Below are 17,423 nucleotides of genomic sequence, written 5' to 3' on the forward strand. Positions count from 1 at the left end.
ACACATCATACATAGGTTGATACCGCATTTGCAACAATCCCAGCATCCGTGCCACACACGACAGGGCGAATTAGTTCTAGAACTATAAACACGTATGTCCCGTAAGACGCCTTTGATTGCTTTTCTTTCAATTTCAACTAATAGATGCACCTGACAGCGCCATGTTTTATCTCCAACTCGTTGCTGCCGAGGGAGACCCGGTGCAGGTCCGGTGCAGGTCCGGCGCAGGCGCAGTGAAGCCATTCTGCGAAAATGGAGCGGGTTTCTCTATTGGGAATTGCATTCCAGACAAGGCTGTCCATGATCGCAGCAGACCTCTCGTAACTATATTGGCGATGTAAGGAAATTAATTTATTCTATAACAATGCAAACAAGTCAAATACCGGGGCTATAGTGTGCCTCGAGAATCTATCGAGCTGTCACTTCTCTCTTGGACTTCCATGCCCAAGTGACAGTCTAGTTGACTAGTACCTTCTCATGTCTTTCTATATAGTCCCAGTGCAGCTGATAAGATGATCCCCGGTACTCCTGCTTTTTGCTGGTCCGAGAACCTTCGTAATCCCCAACTTCAGGGACCCCAGAACACAGCTTTACGTGTATAGGATCGACTGACCCGTCGGGCCAACACAGATGACACGCCCATAAAGAGTATCACTGACCTCAAGCAGATTTGAACAATCCTCATTTACCCAAAAGTTATACTGTCGGATCGCAGATAGTCGCCACCACGGTTTCAAGTCCAACTCCCGCTCAATTGAGTTGCACGTATCCCCATCCTTCAGGGTATAAGTCTTGCACCCGAATGGGATACACAGCCTCGTAGCCCGGGGAATAGAGAAACAGTCGATAAGCGGCCAATTCATCACTCGAACAGCTGCCGAGGCAACCTTGAACTGCGCCGCGATGCTGTCGCACGTGTCTCCCGCTGAAGTGGTATATGAAAGACGGGTCGGGCAGTACCGGTCCCGTTCTACATATGGGTTTTCGAAGACCATGAGACTGGGGATGGCTGTTGGGAGGTTGAGGTTGCAAGCGCTGTTGATGTGTTCGAGGTACGATTTGTAGTTCTTGTCGTAGAGGGAGTAGGGCGATGATTGCATCATTTGGTGCCATTTCACGTTGCAGAAGGAGCAGAGTTCTCCGACGGGCATGTCATAGATGGAAGAGGTTGTGAAATCGTCCATCACATCTGCGCACATAACGTAAGTGAGCTCCATGTCTATACCATATGAGATGGATGGAGAGAGAAGAAGAACCTACCACCACAATATCTTCCTGTTCTCTCGTCCCTAAGACAAGTCTCGTTCCACCCAGCCCACAGCTGTCCACCCCGCATGGACGGAAAGAGCATCCTCTCCTCTAACGTCGCGCAATCGCGCTCGACGCTCTCAACCCACGCGGCGATGGACTCCCCACAGCGGCTGTCACAGACAAGGTCGCTCAGCGCTTCGCTTCCCAGACCTGAGCCCCGCCTCCGACGTCCAAGCTGCCGCTGTAGGGATCGCGTCTTCTTGTGACAGTGAATCCTCCGTGTCATGGATGCTTTACAAGCCGGGCTAAGCGGTTTGGCGTCTAGTTTGTCCACTTTGCTCCATAGTTGGAAGCCGCGGAATTCAAGTGGTTCATTCACGTCGGAAGTTTTCAGTGTATGTTGAGGTTGAAGGGCGAGCTCTGGCTGTCCAGTTATTTGGGCGACTGTAGCACCGCACAGCAGTATTGAAGCAGATAAAATATCAACGCCTCTCATCTTGACGTGATAACTCCGAGCGAATGCAAATTTAGGTCTTCGATATCGATGAACATGATATCATTCTCCGGAAATTGGAGAGTGGACGATCAAACCCCACGTGTGAATCAATCAGGGGGGTAAAGGGCTTTTTATCAGCCTCAACTCGAGTCCCACATGGATCGGAAGGCAACGAAGGGTATGGTTTGGCGCGCGCCGAGCCGCCAGCTTAAGCGAGATGAGAAATCTACACTTAGTTAATGCGCGATGATTCGCCCGAAAGCTCGGGTGGCTCGCCGCCAAGCCAATAGTTATATCCGCGAAGTATCTGTTCCGCAGCACAGCTACAGCCTCAAGTATTACTAGCCAGTTGTCGGTTGTTTGTATGCCAACTGCCCCAATGGCTCCTAATACTTTTTACTCTCCGATATCGATAGGTCTCCACTGCGGATAAGATTATAGAGAAACTCATGTTTGGAAGGGGCTAGGGTTAGAGCCATTCTTATGTTAGCCAACCACAGGTGATTGCAAATATCTTCTATTCCAAAGAAGAGGGAGTTTACATGGTGGGGGTACAGTGTACGGTCTTGAAATGTTACCGCGACGTTGCCACGTAGCCCATGTAAGAAATAGCATAATGAACCATATCAATTATCATTAAACCGCATTATAAATCATGAATGCTTCCGTAAGGATATAAGAAAATCATAAAACAACCCCTCACAGCGCCTTGAGCAAGTCCTGAATGAGCGGCAAGAAGCCGGTAACATCATCGATCAGGAGAGTAGTCTCATTGACGAACTTGGGTGTGAGAAGGTCACTAGCGTTATCCAACAGCGAGCCGATCTCGGAAATAGTAGCTGGCTTGAGCAGCTTCTTCACCTCGGGCATGACATCTGGCAGGTATCCAAGCAGATCCTTGAGAGAGCTGATGATGGACGGGGTTAGGAGGCCATCCGCGTGCTCGACCAGATCGGAGGTATCTCCAACGAAGGCGGGAGTGAGCAGGTTGGTTGCGTTTGTCACGATGTAGCCCAAGTCGGTGATAATGGTCGAGTTGAGGAGGGAGCGCCTCAGGTCTGGGACCAAGGGGACGACGTCGCCGAGGAGTTCCTTGAGGCCGGAGACCAGGGATGGCGAGAGGAGGTCGTCGGCGCTGTCGATGAGGCCGGTGGTCTCGTTGACGAACTTGGGGGTCAAGAGGTCGTTGGCATTTGTCAGCAGCGAGCCAATGGCCGAGATGGTGTTCTTGGTCAGAAGAGACTTGATCTCGGGAATCAAAGGCGTGATGTCGCCAAGCAGAGACTTCAGGTTGCTGACCAGGTCGGGGGTCAAGAGGCTGTCGGCCTCGCTGATCAGGCTGGAGGTCTCGTTCACGAACTTGGGGGTCAAGAGGTCCTCGGCATTGGTCAGGAGTCCAGTGATAGACTGGATCATGCCCTTTGTCAACAGCGACTTCAGCTCTGGAATCAGAGGAGTGATGTCGCCAAGCAGAGACTTCAGGCTGCTGACCAGGTCGGGGGTCAAGAGGCTGTCGGCGTTGTCGATCAGACTGGATGTCTCCTTGACGAACTTGTCGGTGAGCAGCTCGTTCGCGTTGCTCAGTAGGTTCTCAATCTCCTTGATTGTGTCGGCCTTGAGCAGACCCTTAAGCTCGGGCAGCAGAGGAGAAATCTGGGTCAACAGATCCTTGAGACCACTGACAACAGCCGGAGTCAAGAGATCGCTGGCCTCCTCAATCAAGCTAGAGGTCTGGTTCACGAAGTTCTCCGTCAAGAGACCATTGGCATTGCTGAGCAGAGTCTCAATCTCCTTGACATTGCCCTCAGTAAGAAGACCGCTGGCCTGGTTGATGAGAGGACCGGCCTGCGTGATGAGCTTGCTGGTAGTTGAGATGAAGGCAGGAGTAAGCAGCTTGTTGGCACCGGAAAGGAGGTTCTCAATGGCCTTGACATTGCCCTCGGTAAGAAGACCGCTAGCCTGGGTGATGAGAGGACCGGCCTTGGTGATAAGAGGACCAGCTTGGGTAATAAGCTTGCTCGTAGTTGAGATGAAGTCAGGAGTGAGCAGCTTGTTGGCACCGGACAGGAGGTTCTCGATAGCCTTGACATTGCCCTCGGTGAGAAGACCACTGGCATTGTCGATGAGAGGGCTGGCCTTGGAGATAAGAGGACCGGCCTGGGTGATAAGCTTGCTGGTAGTTGAGATGAAGTCAGGAGTGAGCAGCTTGTTGGCACCGGATAGGAGGTTCTCAATCTCCTTGACGTTCTCGTCGGTAAGGAGGCCACTAGCGTTATCGATGAGAGGGCTGGCCTTGCCAATAAGATTGGTGGTCTCGTCGACGAACTTCGCCGTGAGAAGCTTGTTGGCATTGTCAATCAAGGTATCGGTCTTCTGGACAAATCCGGCAGTGAGGAGGTTGTTGGCATTGTTGATCAAAGTCATAATCTCCTTGGTGTTCTGCGCGGTCAAGAGGTCGTTGGCATTGTCGATGAGGCCACCGACCTTCTTGGAGAAGTCAGCAGTCAAGAGATTGTTGGCATTGGCAACCAGACTGCGGATATCGGTGTCAACAGGAGGAGCAAGACTAGTAGACAAGTACTTGAAGGTGTTGGTGAGCTCGCTGAGGAAGCCAGGGTTCAGCAGGTTGCCAATACCGTCAGCGAGTTCCCCAAGGTCAGTACCGATATCTCCGAGCCCACTACCGCCGAGCAGGTTCTTGAGGGCGCCGGAAAGGGCATCGGAGGAAATGCTGCTAGATGAATCAGAGGAAGAGGTAGACTTGGTGCTGCCAGTGCCCTCAGAAGAGGCAGCAGCAGAGGTAGCGCTAGCCTGGGTGGTCTCTGCAGCGGAGTTACCAGTAGATCCAGTCGAAGCACCACCCCCGAGGAGAGTGTTCACACCATCCGCAACACCATTGACAACAGATTCGATGGGGTTAGACTGCTCCGCTGACGCGGTAGGTGCGTTCTTAGCAGAAGCAGTATTATCCTCCTGACTGGCAGCAACAGTGTTGGCGGCGGCAGCGGCAGCGGCAGTAGTAGGGTCCGCAGCAGGGGTATTAGCCGCCTGCTGGTTGGCCTGGTTTACTGCCTGCTGGGTGGTTGTAGCAGCAGTCTCAGCCTCATTGTTGGCATTGGCATTGGCGTTTGCATTCGCATTCGCATTGGAATTGGCATTGGAATTGGCAACAGGCGCAACAGTACCAGCAGCTGCAGAAGCTGCAGACGGGGTCTGTCCTGTCACGTTAACCGCGAACAGGAGCGCGGTGGTCAAAGCTGGCAAGAAACGCATGTTGTATTCTCCAAGCTACTTCTCCTTCTGATTGATATATTGTCGGGCCCGGTCCAATGGCCTCGATTCCGCAAACCTGTCGTTCAAAGGTTTGTTGCAACGGAAGAGCCTTCGGAGGATCAAAGAGCCATTGATGGAGCGGACGAGCTCTTTATTTGGGCTGTGGCTGCCGATCTTACAGCTAGACACGGGTCCATCATCGCAATGACACTAACATGGTTTTTTTCACTAGCTTGCTCTCCCGAGGAGATGGGGATCGACACCGAGGCAGATGGCTACCATGTGATGAGCAGGTCTCATCACAACTCCACAGTCTAGTGTAGAGGACGTGCCTGAGAGGTAGGTAGTGATCGACACTACTAGCTGCAGGGCCAAAAAAGCAAAGACATCTTGCTCCCGAGGTACGAAGCCAGGCACATGTGCGCTTTGGGCCAAATTGAGCCAAATTCAGCAGGGATGCAGGGCCTGTTGAGCTTCGGCGTATAGCGTATCACCCATTATGCGGGACTTCGGAGGCTAAAGCGTGCGGAAGCGGGGGTCTCCACAGAAACTTGGCTCTGCAGTGAATTGTCAGTGGTTGAGAGTCCACGAGCGAAGCTGAGCAAAAATGCAAAAATGAGGGGGCTCGGAGTTAGCCTCAAAGCGGTAAAGAGTGGCATTCCCCTTCCACTTCCCCAGTGTTTCCAACTCTTGTACAGTATCCAGACCCCGACGTCAGCGGAGACTGGTGAGCGAATCAATGGCGTGGAATTGGCTGCAATGTTATGAACCGGTTCCTGACTCAGGAGTACTGTACATCCCAAATTGAGGCTTGTTCAGGGGTCCAGCCATCCAGCTCCCTTCCTCTCTCTCTTTTTAGGACCTCGTTTCACCCTTCTACATCACGCATTGGTGTTTTGGTCAGGACTATCGCAATTAGGGCTGCCTATGTTCTATGTCGTATTGGAAAGTGAAACAAGGAAATGAGGATAGACGAGGCGATCCAGCTGCATCTAGTCGACCGAGTCACCACGGGCTATGAACCAATACAGATAGGATCGTCTTCTCGCTAAACCCCGAGTGGAAAGCTTAAGTGTTCATCGTTGCTTCATTTTGATCTGTCGTTTGATTTTGCTTGATGAGAGTGGAAGTCAATTGTGCCAAATTGTCTGAGATCTCAATTCCATCTACAGATGGCATATCTACTGTATACCATCGACAGATCTATACCAGACTCCTCCAAGAGGGACTCTTTGCGTCCGGGCCCCAACTACAATCCGTGAACGTCGTGAGATCAAGCCACCGGTTCGGAGCTTCTTCGTGATTGGCCAAATTTCCGTGAAGCAGATCCTTTCACTCTTTGTCCCCTTGGCTCAGTCCAAGCACCGCCAAGGCAAACTCCATACAAGAAATTCCCCGGACCGTTCCCAATCAATATTACCAGCGAATTACTACGTTAGGTCATAGCATCCACCATAATATGGCAAATTGCGGAATCACCAAATTGCCAAATTGGCCCCAGTAAACGTCCAAGGCGCAGTATCGGACATACGATCGCGGAGCCGCACCCTCCCAGCCTGCAGAACATCTAGCCCATTCACATCCAAAGACAATTCCAACTCTGTCCCCGAGTTGTTCAATCTAGTAGTCCATGGGGAAGCTGGAAGATCTCATTCCCCTTCCCCGGAAAATAAACCCCCACAGTAAAGCGGTAAACCATCCACACTCCCGTCTTTGACTGGAGCGAGCGGAGCTGCCCCAGACAATCCGCAGTGCAGTGAGCCAATTCCTCCCGAGCGGACTGCGGTCTTCTCCAGCGGAACCCCAGACACCCGCTTGGTTATGGTGCAGTGACGGGAATCCTCGGCCTAGTCCTGCGCCACAGTCGGGACAGGGGATGGTGGTATTCGCTTGAAGGAAATGATTGTTTATGACCTCATCATTGGGATCAGCCCGCATGACCTTTCCAGGTTACATTTTGTGCCGAGGGTCCAGTGGCTTTGATTGCTTGCGCTGCTGCAGACGCGCTTGTTACTCGTGAGATGACAAAGCCTCGCTGCTCGCGGGCCTAATTCCAGGCTAGCACATCTGATTCCGTCAGTGTTTAATTTATTCATGAATGAGGAGCTGTTAGCGAGGAGATTTTAGACTATTGTCTCAGATTGAGGAGTGTAGATCTGGGGAGACTGGGGTTGGGGGGTTATCACAAGATAGACTGCTCGGTCTTTTTGTTGTGGGAGACAAACTAGACGTTAATGAGATGGAGTTGGGCTCTGATGTCTCACATCGATATTAAATGGATCTACCGGTGGCTTGAGGGTTATAATATCGGACTTTATTATACAGCCGCTGGTGGCATCATCGCGAGCATCGGATTTCAATCTCCACCTCGGTCGCCTTCTCTTGGTCCATTCTTTTTAGGGAACCATAAAGTTTTGTGTTATTTGACGATGACATCGCGTGCAGTCTACACTAATGCAGGGCACCGACAGAGCAAACTGTGTCTAGAATTTGAAAGCAGGTGACATTTTCTATGGGCTAGTGACCAGCCATTGACATATTGCTTTTGTTCAGAAAGTATGGGCATGTACCTTGCAGCAGACAAAAGCAGATATGATGGCACACTATATCTGTGGTGTATTAGAATGTCAGCCATGAGAAGTGCAAGTCAATGCTGCAGTTAATTTTCGCAAGAAATATCATAATATCTTGCCTTTAGTTTGATATGGCCTGATCTTGCAAGATCAGCTCACCTTACTAGCAGCTTGTTCAATCGCACGAGGGATCCCGGGGATTCCCATTAGATACACCCGGAAGATTCTGAAAGCGAGCTTTCAGTTGTTCCAGACTATGTGCCTGATCAGCCAAGGTCAGTAGAAGTGCCTTGGGCTCATCTCCATGTTTTCGTTCATCTTAATTTGGAGAGAACGCGGAGCAATACCAAAGGAATTTGCACTCAACGTCATGTAGACCACTTGAGCGCTAATCTCTAGTCACGAGCAAGGCTCCTTGTTTGCCTTGACTTGCATTTCTGCCCTGTATGAGGATTTGAGAGCAATACAGCTTCTTTTGTGGCCGCATTCAATGGAAGCCCTAGAAATTGCACCCCCTTCGCGCATCTAGACCTACCATCTACTCTACCCTAGAGAAGCAAACTAAGCAAAGTGACCCCCTTGGAAGACTTTGTGTGACAAATAATCTAACATCCTTTTGTATCTCTCCTTCTATTGTACAAGCCAAGGGGAGGATCTAATTCCCACCTCGTCTCGCGAATAATATCCGTTTCCAGAACAATGAACGCGAATACTCCGGAGATATCCCATGAGGCCATACCCTAACCTCATACGACGAAGTACTTTCTCTCCAGCCTATGAAGATTAGCCCCTATATCCCTACGCAGTGTCTCACTGAAGATCATATCATGCATTACGAATCCTTCAACCAACAATCCCCAAGGCCAGTCTCGGCCGAAGAGCCTCTCACATTCCATCAGACTAATGATCTCCAATATCTCGGAGCCGAAAAAACCCCCCTCAAATCAAGGAAGATCACAGACCAGCACCAGGAAGTGCAGGATATATAGCCGACAACGACCGACCGAGGAGCACCCCCCTACTCCAACCCAACCACATAAAACGCAGATGACAGACGACAGATGACCCTATCATCTCACATCATACGAGCAGACCTCACCCCATCGAAGCCGAATCGATAGGACCAGAGAGAAAAGTAAGCCGGCAGGGGTTATCGGTGATGGACAGTCGAGACTCGGACACTGTGCCAGGCGGACAGCCGAGACACCTGGCAGCTTGAAGTCCACTACCGAGTGCTAAGGGCAGTTTGCTGGCGAGGCAGTCGCGATATGGCTGGAATGACCGAAAGTGGAAATATCAGATCTCGGATGTCGGATCTGGATATTGGATATTTGATATCAGATAGATCAGGAAACGGAGTAAGCTGAAACGGGGGAAAAAAAGGCAAATGCAGCTGGAAATGGACTCCACTGCGCCCCCAAACCGTTGCAAAAGTGGATCCGGGCAATCAGCAGTAATTTATATCTGCAAAGCACACTGGTCCGAGATAGATTGAGTTGCTTTATAGACCGGCTGCAGTACCCTGGACTAGTCTATACCGTCTCATCTATGGAGTACTAATAGAGAGGCCTACAGTAGGTGTGTATATCTAAGTCAGGGTGTGCAGTATGCACGTCAAGTAGAGTGAAGAAGGAGCCGGGGATATCTCGGCCGGCCGAAGCTGCGGCTCCACCAGAAAGAGCAAAAGAGAAGAGGCAAGAATAGCAGCCAGAGCAAGAACAGCACTAATAGGACAGTTGGGGGTTTGAAGACCGAGATACTCCGGGTAGATCGGATGCCCAAGCCCCTTGGCTTGGGCGTGTGTGTTCGGCGTCCAGGCCTGAAGTTCGATCATTTTCACCGGCCGAAGTATTGTTTTCCCTTTCCCTTTCCCTTTTTCTTTTTCCTTTTCCTTTCTCTTTCTTACATGGGCCGAGAACCTGCGCGTCAGTCTGTTCCCGGTTTTCGACTTTTCTTTCCATTCCAGGGACTGTATGACTTTGGACTTCTGGACTTCTTGACTACTTGGACTTTCCGACTTGACTACAGTACGGTGCGCGGTGTTCCGGCGACCCGCTAAGTGGGACTGTCGACTCTTGGAGGAAATAGATTTGTATAGCCCAAAAACAACGCTGACATCGCAGGAAATGCGCCGGTATTGTATATGCCCGATGTCAAGTCCGCCCCCAACGCCTGCGCAAAAACGAACAAAATGGATGTGAGATCACGATAAAAGGAAACAAGGTCATAGGGAGAAAGGGGAAGAAGCGATCAGACAATGGGTTCCCCGCCGCTCATGCTAGGGAATAACATTACGTCCGACACCCGGCCTAAGATATTCCGCATGTTCAGACCTTCGCTCGGTTGCATACGGGGTCCGGCCGATACGACAGGCACAAAGGCGGGCTTGGCTTCGAGGTGAGGAGGCGAGGGCAGGATGAGGGGGGAGTAGGTCTGGCTGGAGGTCGAAGAGGAGGTCGCAGTCTTGCGAGCGCGGAAGGCGTCGCGGATTTCGCGCAGCGCGCGGAGCGAAGAAGAAAGATGTTTGGCGGAGTCGGTGCGGCTGTTGTGGTTCTCGTCACCATCGGCATACACGTGGTCCGCGAGAACCATCTCCAGTCGGTCGATTAATTGCCAGGTACGGTCGCTGTCGTCATGGGTGACAAGTAAAAAGGCCGATGCGATACTGCGCTGCAGACTGATCCATGATCGGGAGCAGTGAGCGTTGATCTCGTGCAGCTCGACAAAGGCATCGACGGTGTTGATCAGGCTGTTGATACAGTCCTCACGGATAACAGCCCGACGATGATCGTCTAAATGCGCATGCGGATCCAGAGACACCCGACACAGGACAGAAAGGAGATATGACGAGTGCAGGCGCAGTTCAGTGCGCTCAATATGGTTGGCCAGAGTCAGGCAATGATCTCGATGCCTCAAATGAGGAGTCGTTTCTGTGAGCATGCGTTGGATCTGATGCTTGTATTCTCGAATTTCATGATATCGTGACTGCGAGGAACCAGGTAACATGCGAGAGCGCAAGACCTCCAATGACACCGATACAATGCGACAAAGGGTTTCAAAATATGACCGATGACCGGGCATTGACTTCGGGTCAAATGGAATTTCGGGTTGACTGACCATGGTGATAGATGGCCGGTCATAGGCAAGCGAGAAATGACTATTCTGGAAGGCCATTGCCCACCTGGATATTGTGAGCGCGAGGTCATCATGACAAGAAAAGGATAGGCTTACCAGACACGCCTTCGCACTGCTTGCTCTGTAATTGAGAACCCTGTCGATTCGACATGAAGTCCAAGTACAAGACACATGCGTTCCGTCATACCTGAGATTGGTTAGCAGGCCAATTCATTGACACGACATCGGAAGCACTTCACACATACCAAGTAACGTGTATGATGCGCCTGCATTCATGTTGTATGAAAGTACATTGCTAATAATGAGCAAAATCTGAATTACTTCTACAGTGGGCTGTGATACATAATTCAACATGCGAAGACACTGATATGCGCACGATACTTGGTAGAGTTAGCTTCAGACTCACGGTTCTTGTTCGGGATAGATGACTTACCGTATACCCATGAGGTCAACTCGCGGTCACTCTCTGGAATGTCCGACAATTGGCACCCTGATGCAAGAACCGCAAAAAGCAGACTGACGAAAGCCAAATCCATACCAAACGGTTTAACCAGACCATTGGCGTCGGGCTTATAAACACCTCCGGCTCGTCGTCGACCCTCGAGGAGCCGAGAAGTATGTCGTTCTAACTGCGGGATATCAGAAAGCACCGGATACAGCACCGCACCTATGTCTCGATAAAATGATAGGAATCTGGACCTCAAGATCAGCAAGCATCACAAAACAACCTAGGGACAGTACTCACTGAAGACACTGTGCATCGTCTGGAAGAACCGCGCATACGCCAGCAATATTGAAAGTATAAGGATCAGAAGACCATAAATCGACAAAAGGATACGCGGCCGACTCGTTTCCCAAAGCAAGCTCGGCGAGAAGATCATCCTGAGGTAGCGCCAGCGCCATGTCCTCCGACCTTTTCGATTTGTCCAAGATATCAACCAAAGCCGATCGCGACCCAATATGAACCGCACCCGTCTTCAACACATTCGCTCCATAAACACCTTCCGATCGGACGGATGCTCTTCGATCAACCTGGTCGATTTCCGCCGGCTTGCGAGTGGAGTGGGCCTGGAAAAGTGAATGCAGACTGCCCATAATCTGTTCCATTGCGACCATTTTGGCGTTGATCTCATCCCATTCCTCCTGCGAAATATCGATTATGTCCGGTAAATCTGGATCAGCGCTTTCCCATGTAGCCGGTTCGGGCCCGTATGAGGCATCCCGGGTGGGTGCTGATTGAGCGTACGGCGAGATCGTCGGGGAGACAAAAGTCGGTGGTTGTGAAGGTGTGGAGGAGGTCGTGACGGCGACGGACGGAAGAGGTAATTTCGCAGAGGGAGGACGACCGTAGGAGCAGGTGAAGTTGCGTTTGGTGCAATTGCTGCATGGAGACCCACGATCGCAGCGGACTTTACTCGCCCGACATGGCAGACAAGTCTTGCACTCGCGCGGTCGGCGACGTATAGGATAGGTCGGCATGATGTGGAATTTTCACTTCACAGCCGGAGCCCCGCGATCGACAAAACAAGAATGGAACAGGCTGCCTGCGGCAAGCGGAGAATAAGAGGGAGCGGCATAGGACGTAGACCGTAGAAAGAGAGAGTTTCTGAGAAATGGACAGCTCTTACTGGGCCGGACACCAATGGCGAATCGGTACAAAAGACTATCGGGGCTAACGGTGCCTATCACCAGCTAAAAAGGTCCAAGAGGTCCGAGTGCTGCCCCGGATTGACCACGCCGGCGGGTTTCTTCCCAGAACCGAGAAGAGGGTAAAGGACAGAAATGTGATGAGTCTCAAAAAAGACAAAAAAATCAAAATGGAGGAATTGAAAGGGGGAGGGGAGTGGATAAATGGGCGCTGGAGAGAGAGGAAAGGAGGAAGTTTGGAGATGAAGTGGATGATTTCATAACCAGCTTGAATCCTTGGTTCGATCTTACCAAAGCGGAAGTGACGGCCCCTGATCCTATAACGTTAACTTGAAGTATATAAGAACATGATCTTCCGTGCAGATATTGACGCAGATATTGACGGCTTGAACGGATTGGCCTCGGGTTGATGATTGCAATTAATACGGACAACTCTCATTGGGTGTTATGGTCCCCATAACCCCCCCATACGGGAAATCTCAAATCCAAAAAGATGCGGTCAAGATGCGTCAAGTCATAATTTTCTATCAAAAGGTATCACTGGGAACTGCTAATTACTGAGGATTTCTCGGACTGGAGTGAGGCGTGTAACTCAACATCCAAATGTCGAGCTGGGCCCCCAAACCATCGTGAAGCCTACTTCTTCTCGGAAATCTGGGGTACCACCCACCAATCATGCCATCGAGTCTTGGAGCCAACTTCAGGAACAACAACCTCCAAGTTGAGAGGGTGGGTCTCGGTCGAGGAGGTCGCGAGTGCCTTTTTGACCGCCTCAATGGTAAGGCTGGTACCAATACAGGCGCGCATGGTATCCTTGATATCACGCTTCCAATCCTCTTCAATGGCTACAGGAGCCGGCTGAGTCGGAGTGGAGGGGTCATCGATGAAGGCACCGTTAGCAAGGGTAGCCTCCCATGCCTTTCTAGCTTCAGTGATTGCCTTGGAGGCGCGTTCCAGGATCATTATGTCTGAATCGCCCTCGAGGGCTGCCTCGCGCTTGTATTCATCGTAAGGAACAAGCTCAGGCAACGTGATGGGGATAAATGGCTTCATGCGGATTTCGTAGCGGAGGCGGTCGCTAGAATAGGCCTGTGGAGAAGAGGCGGACGGGAGCACATTGTGTCGAGCCAGAACCACATATAATGCATGCAAGGCAATTGCAAAGGCATCGACCGCAATGATGTGGGTGGTCAGTCTCTCCAGAGCATGGAATGATTTGTGGAAGGCGGATGCCTTCTGAGAAGAGCCTCCGGTGCGTGTGCCAGCAGACATCAAGTCTCGCTTTCTTGCCGCGACCGTGAACGTGCGAATGCGATCAATGTGGCCAAGGTGAGTTGAGCAGATATGCGAGAGATACCAGTACATGCCCGGTAGCTCTTCTGGGGAATAGATCGAGAGCTCAAAGCCCATCTGAAGAATGAGTCGGAATTGAACAAGCTTTTGGTTGTATGCCCAACTGCTCAATGGGAAAGACCAAGTCGGCTCGCCGCCTTGGAATTGCAATGGTGGTTCTGCGCTCAAGGTACGAAGCTCAAGATCAAGTTCTTCAGCCTGTTATGATATTAGTATGATATCCGATGATCGAACAACATGTTAACTAACCTCAATTTGCAGATTATCCCAATCGACAATGGTATGGCAAATCGTCCGTCTGATACGACAACGGTTCATACAAGCGCATCGCACAGTATCCACGAAGGGTTGGGCGAATCTTTTTAAAAAGCCATCCATCTTCTGTGCAATCTGGAACCGAGGATCAGAGGGCATTTCGACGTCGTCGGTATTGGCCTCAAGTAGAATGCTAGCAGGCAATACGAGTTCCGCCAAGTCGTCATACAAGAAGTCCTTGACAGGCACAGCACCAAGAATGGTCATATTGCTGACAATCAATGCTTGAAGGAGACAGCGAATGTAGATCGAGGGTTGCGGCTTTCGGGAAAGCAAAGTCCAGACAGCAGTCTAATGCAATTGTCAGAATAAATCCATTTTCAAGCTTAAAAACACATACTTTGAAATTGCTGGGACCGCGGTAGTCAAGCATCTGCTGCATGTCTATCGCATCCTGGCACAATCGCTTCATGTGAGCGAAGGCATCATCATGGCTAATATTGACCATTGGACGAGGTGGCACAGTGCTCGCCAGCTTGCGCTGGATTTTTAAGCTGAATGCCTCCGGTACTGGCTTCCCTAGCGATACAGATTCGGTCAAGGAACCCAGATGAGCTATACATGACGCAAAATTTTCCGTCGACCTGGTTTCGAGAACCTCAAGGTCTTGAAACAATGCAGACAAGAGCTCGTGTCGGAAGAGTAACCTGCATCGGACGGCTTCTTTGAGCTTCTCATCAATGTCGGTCTGGTCTCCAACCCAGGCAACCGCCTGGTCCAGCAGACGGTGGAAGTGGGAAATGTGGAATGAAGATAGCAGGTTCCGGTTGTATAATTGACTGACAAAATCCTCCTCCTATATGGTCAATGCGATTAGCGACAGTCGAAATTGAAAATTGGTTGACTTACCTCATAATAATATTCAGTGGCCACCCGGGCGTGGACCAGGTCGCATGATTTAACCAGAGCAAGACAGTATGCTCGCAGCACAAGACTGACCCAAGGAGAATCACTTGGAACATGATCAAAACGAGCGTTCTCCATCGTTCGAGGTGCTGGCAACAATAATTTGTCGAGGTAGATGGACGTGAAGAGCGTTTGTGACAGAGGATGCCCCTTATGCCATGCCACCTACAATCAGATCAGCAACTGTAGCATCTCTAGGGACCTGGAACCTGGATATATTCCCACCTCATGGCACAGCAGCTGGTCCATCAAGCCCACAACCTCCTCTGGTGTCAATGGCTGTCGTACATCGTAGTCGTCTTCGAGCGCCTGCGCAAGATTTTCGCCGGGTGCAATATAGCCGCTATCCATTTTGGAGTCCATAATCTGTGTCAAATCGATCGCTGTCAGCGCCAGTCTGGTAAGTCTCACACCCAGTGAGAAAGCTGACGCACCTCCAGTGCGCCCACTGCTTCGAATAGCGTGAACATTTCATCTTTCACGAGCTGGCCACCATTTAGCTCTATTAAAAAAAGTGATTAGATACCGGTGACCTATTCCCGGGGTTAAGAGCTTACTTGATGCAGCGTCTGTGAATTCAGCGGTGATGTCGCGCGGGACCGCGGATTGAACCATCCGCGGACGGGAAACGCGAACCTCATTGTTCGGCAGCATCACGGAGAGAGATCAAAGGATCTGCAGTCCACAGGCGAAAGGATCCTCGCGAGGACAATTGATTTCGAGCTCCGCAGGACGTGCTCAAGGTAATTCGGTGAATCGAGGGGGAGGGCGGGGGACTGTGAGCGGAGGAAAAAGCGATTCGGGCAGTCGATAACCGGGTCCCTACGGTGACGTGCAACATCTAAAACATCACACTTGGGGCCGTACTCGGATGTTTTACAGCAACTATGTGACAAATTATATGTCGGGTAAAAACAAAGACGAGTGCGATTTCTAGGCTCTGTCCAACCAGACAGACCGGTATTGCTACACATGTACAGTTCAATGCTTCTCCGAGCCCAAAATTGGCCCAAATCCGTCACACTCGAGCCATCCATCTCTTCAGAGCTCCATTCTCTCGGTTCAAGGGTGAGAATAACTTATTTCTCAACAGCCTGGGCGACGGCGGCGTTGTTGGCCTGGGCGAGCGAGCGAACCTCACCCTGCTTGCCGTTCTGTTTATGACATCGAATCGTTAGCTGTGAATCTGACTGAAATAGAACTCAAGAGGTTCACTAACCTCCCACTTGGCGAAACGGATGTCCATCTGGCCGCGGCGCTCAGATGCGAGACGGGCCTCCTCCTTGAGAGAGCGGCGCACGGTGCGGGCGGCAATGGCCAGGTAGCGGTTGTAGCTAAAGTCGGAGTTAGCATTGAATAAGTTCGAAAGTCGTGTATCCATACGTCAAACCGGCGGCTTTCCAGGCAGCAGTCATTTTGAGGTAGATGGGAGGTGGATGGGTTGATTGAAGGGGGTAAAAACGGTTCGGGTGAGTTTGGAAACGTTCAACTCGGAGTATCGGGATGAGATCCATAATGCCAGATTCTACCGCCTTTGCTGTCACGTGCGAATAATATCACGTGCAAATGGTGTCACGTGTAAGAATGCCCCGGCGGGATTATGTTCTTCCGGATTTCGAGAGCCGCAACCTTATTTACTTCCCGAGCCCTAACGAGATCCTTGTCAGTTAGCGTCAACAGCCTTCAACGACAACCAACGACGCGGCCACCTTTGGATGGACATTTTTGCTTTCGTATCCTACTTGAAGCTGTCTGAATCTACGATACCGGAAGAACTAAGAAGCTTCACTAAATTAGGCGGCCACAAAGGCCTAATATCAAAATGCATCTGGTTCCCGCGAAAAAGGACTTCGAAGTATAGCGAGATGCTTGATAAGCTTAATCAACTAGAGACCCTTGAATGACCCCCGTACTAAAATATTCCATCAAATCCTGTTGTTTGGTGGCATGCGGAGCAAAATATCTCGCTGTAAATCAAATTCCAGAAAGCGAATGCGATATTCTGTTAGCTGGATCGTGCTGGATCAGAAAAGTGTCAATCGAAGCTGAGAATGCGCCTGTATTGTATGTAGCTCGCCTCAAGGTTGAACATCCCACAATCAAGTCCTGTCCAAGCGAATATCCCAGAGCTTACCCTCAGATCTGGTCAACTGACTAAAACCTCTCAACCTCCCCCTGGCATCAATAATTCGCTTAATCGATACTCCTTCCTCTTTCTTTCTCGCTCCCACAACACCCTCGAGTTCTCTTTATCGCGTATCTCACGCGTTCTATCGCGCGTATCTCATCATCTTCTTGGCGCTTCAACGCCAAGAGCTTGAAGTTGAAGCAACAGGTAAGTTACATTTCATGTCTTCATTCCCGCGCTTTCATTCCCATGCTCTCTTCTTTTGGCATCTTCGCATCTTGCACGTCTGTATCACCTCATTTGTTGGATCACACAGTCACCCTCAGGTATTCGGGTTTGCTCATGG

The 17,423-nt window shown here is 50.7% G+C and overlaps 5 protein-coding genes across 5 annotated transcripts; all 5 read right to left on the reverse strand.

Annotated features, from left to right (window-relative positions):
- Positions 1-590: 590 nt before the first annotated feature.
- N7511_002553 (uncharacterized protein) lies at positions 591-1,747 on the reverse strand (the record flags this gene model as incomplete). Its single annotated transcript, XM_057124978.1, has 2 exons — positions 591-1,189; positions 1,261-1,747. 2 exons carry the CDS (start codon positions 1,745-1,747, stop codon positions 591-593), a joined length of 1,086 nt encoding a protein of 361 aa, XP_056987137.1.
- Positions 1,748-2,446: 699 nt separating this feature from the next.
- N7511_002554 (uncharacterized protein) lies at positions 2,447-5,020 on the reverse strand (the record flags this gene model as incomplete). The annotated part of the gene is made up of 1 exon (XM_057124979.1): positions 2,447-5,020. The coding sequence occupies one exon, from the start codon at positions 5,018-5,020 to the stop codon at positions 2,447-2,449; it is 2,574 nt and encodes an 857-aa protein (XP_056987138.1).
- A 4,823-nt stretch (positions 5,021-9,843) lies between these two features.
- On the reverse strand, positions 9,844-12,207 carry N7511_002555 (uncharacterized protein; the record flags this gene model as incomplete). Its single annotated transcript, XM_057124980.1, has 5 exons — positions 9,844-10,774; positions 10,825-10,915; positions 10,974-11,108; positions 11,162-11,421; positions 11,474-12,207. The coding sequence occupies 5 exons, from the start codon at positions 12,205-12,207 to the stop codon at positions 9,844-9,846; spliced, it is 2,151 nt and encodes a 716-aa protein (XP_056987139.1).
- An 804-nt stretch (positions 12,208-13,011) lies between these two features.
- On the reverse strand, positions 13,012-15,603 carry N7511_002556 (N-alpha-acetyltransferase 35, NatC auxiliary subunit; the record flags this gene model as incomplete). Its single annotated transcript, XM_057124981.1, has 7 exons — positions 13,012-13,926; positions 13,978-14,334; positions 14,384-14,839; positions 14,893-15,114; positions 15,175-15,315; positions 15,384-15,451; positions 15,507-15,603. 7 exons carry the CDS (start codon positions 15,601-15,603, stop codon positions 13,012-13,014), a joined length of 2,256 nt encoding a protein of 751 aa, XP_056987140.1.
- Positions 15,604-16,028: 425 nt separating this feature from the next.
- N7511_002557 (ATP synthase subunit epsilon family protein) lies at positions 16,029-16,364 on the reverse strand (the record flags this gene model as incomplete). The annotated part of the gene is made up of 3 exons (XM_057124982.1): positions 16,029-16,103; positions 16,169-16,283; positions 16,333-16,364. 3 exons carry the CDS (start codon positions 16,362-16,364, stop codon positions 16,029-16,031), a joined length of 222 nt encoding a protein of 73 aa, XP_056987141.1.
- Between the last annotated feature and the right edge of the window lie 1,059 nt (positions 16,365-17,423).

The sequence above is a fragment of the Penicillium nucicola genome, assembly GCF_028828085.1.
Source record: "Penicillium nucicola strain IBT 29836 chromosome Unknown utg000002l, whole genome shotgun sequence".
NCBI classification, from domain to species: domain Eukaryota; kingdom Fungi; phylum Ascomycota; class Eurotiomycetes; order Eurotiales; family Aspergillaceae; genus Penicillium; species Penicillium nucicola.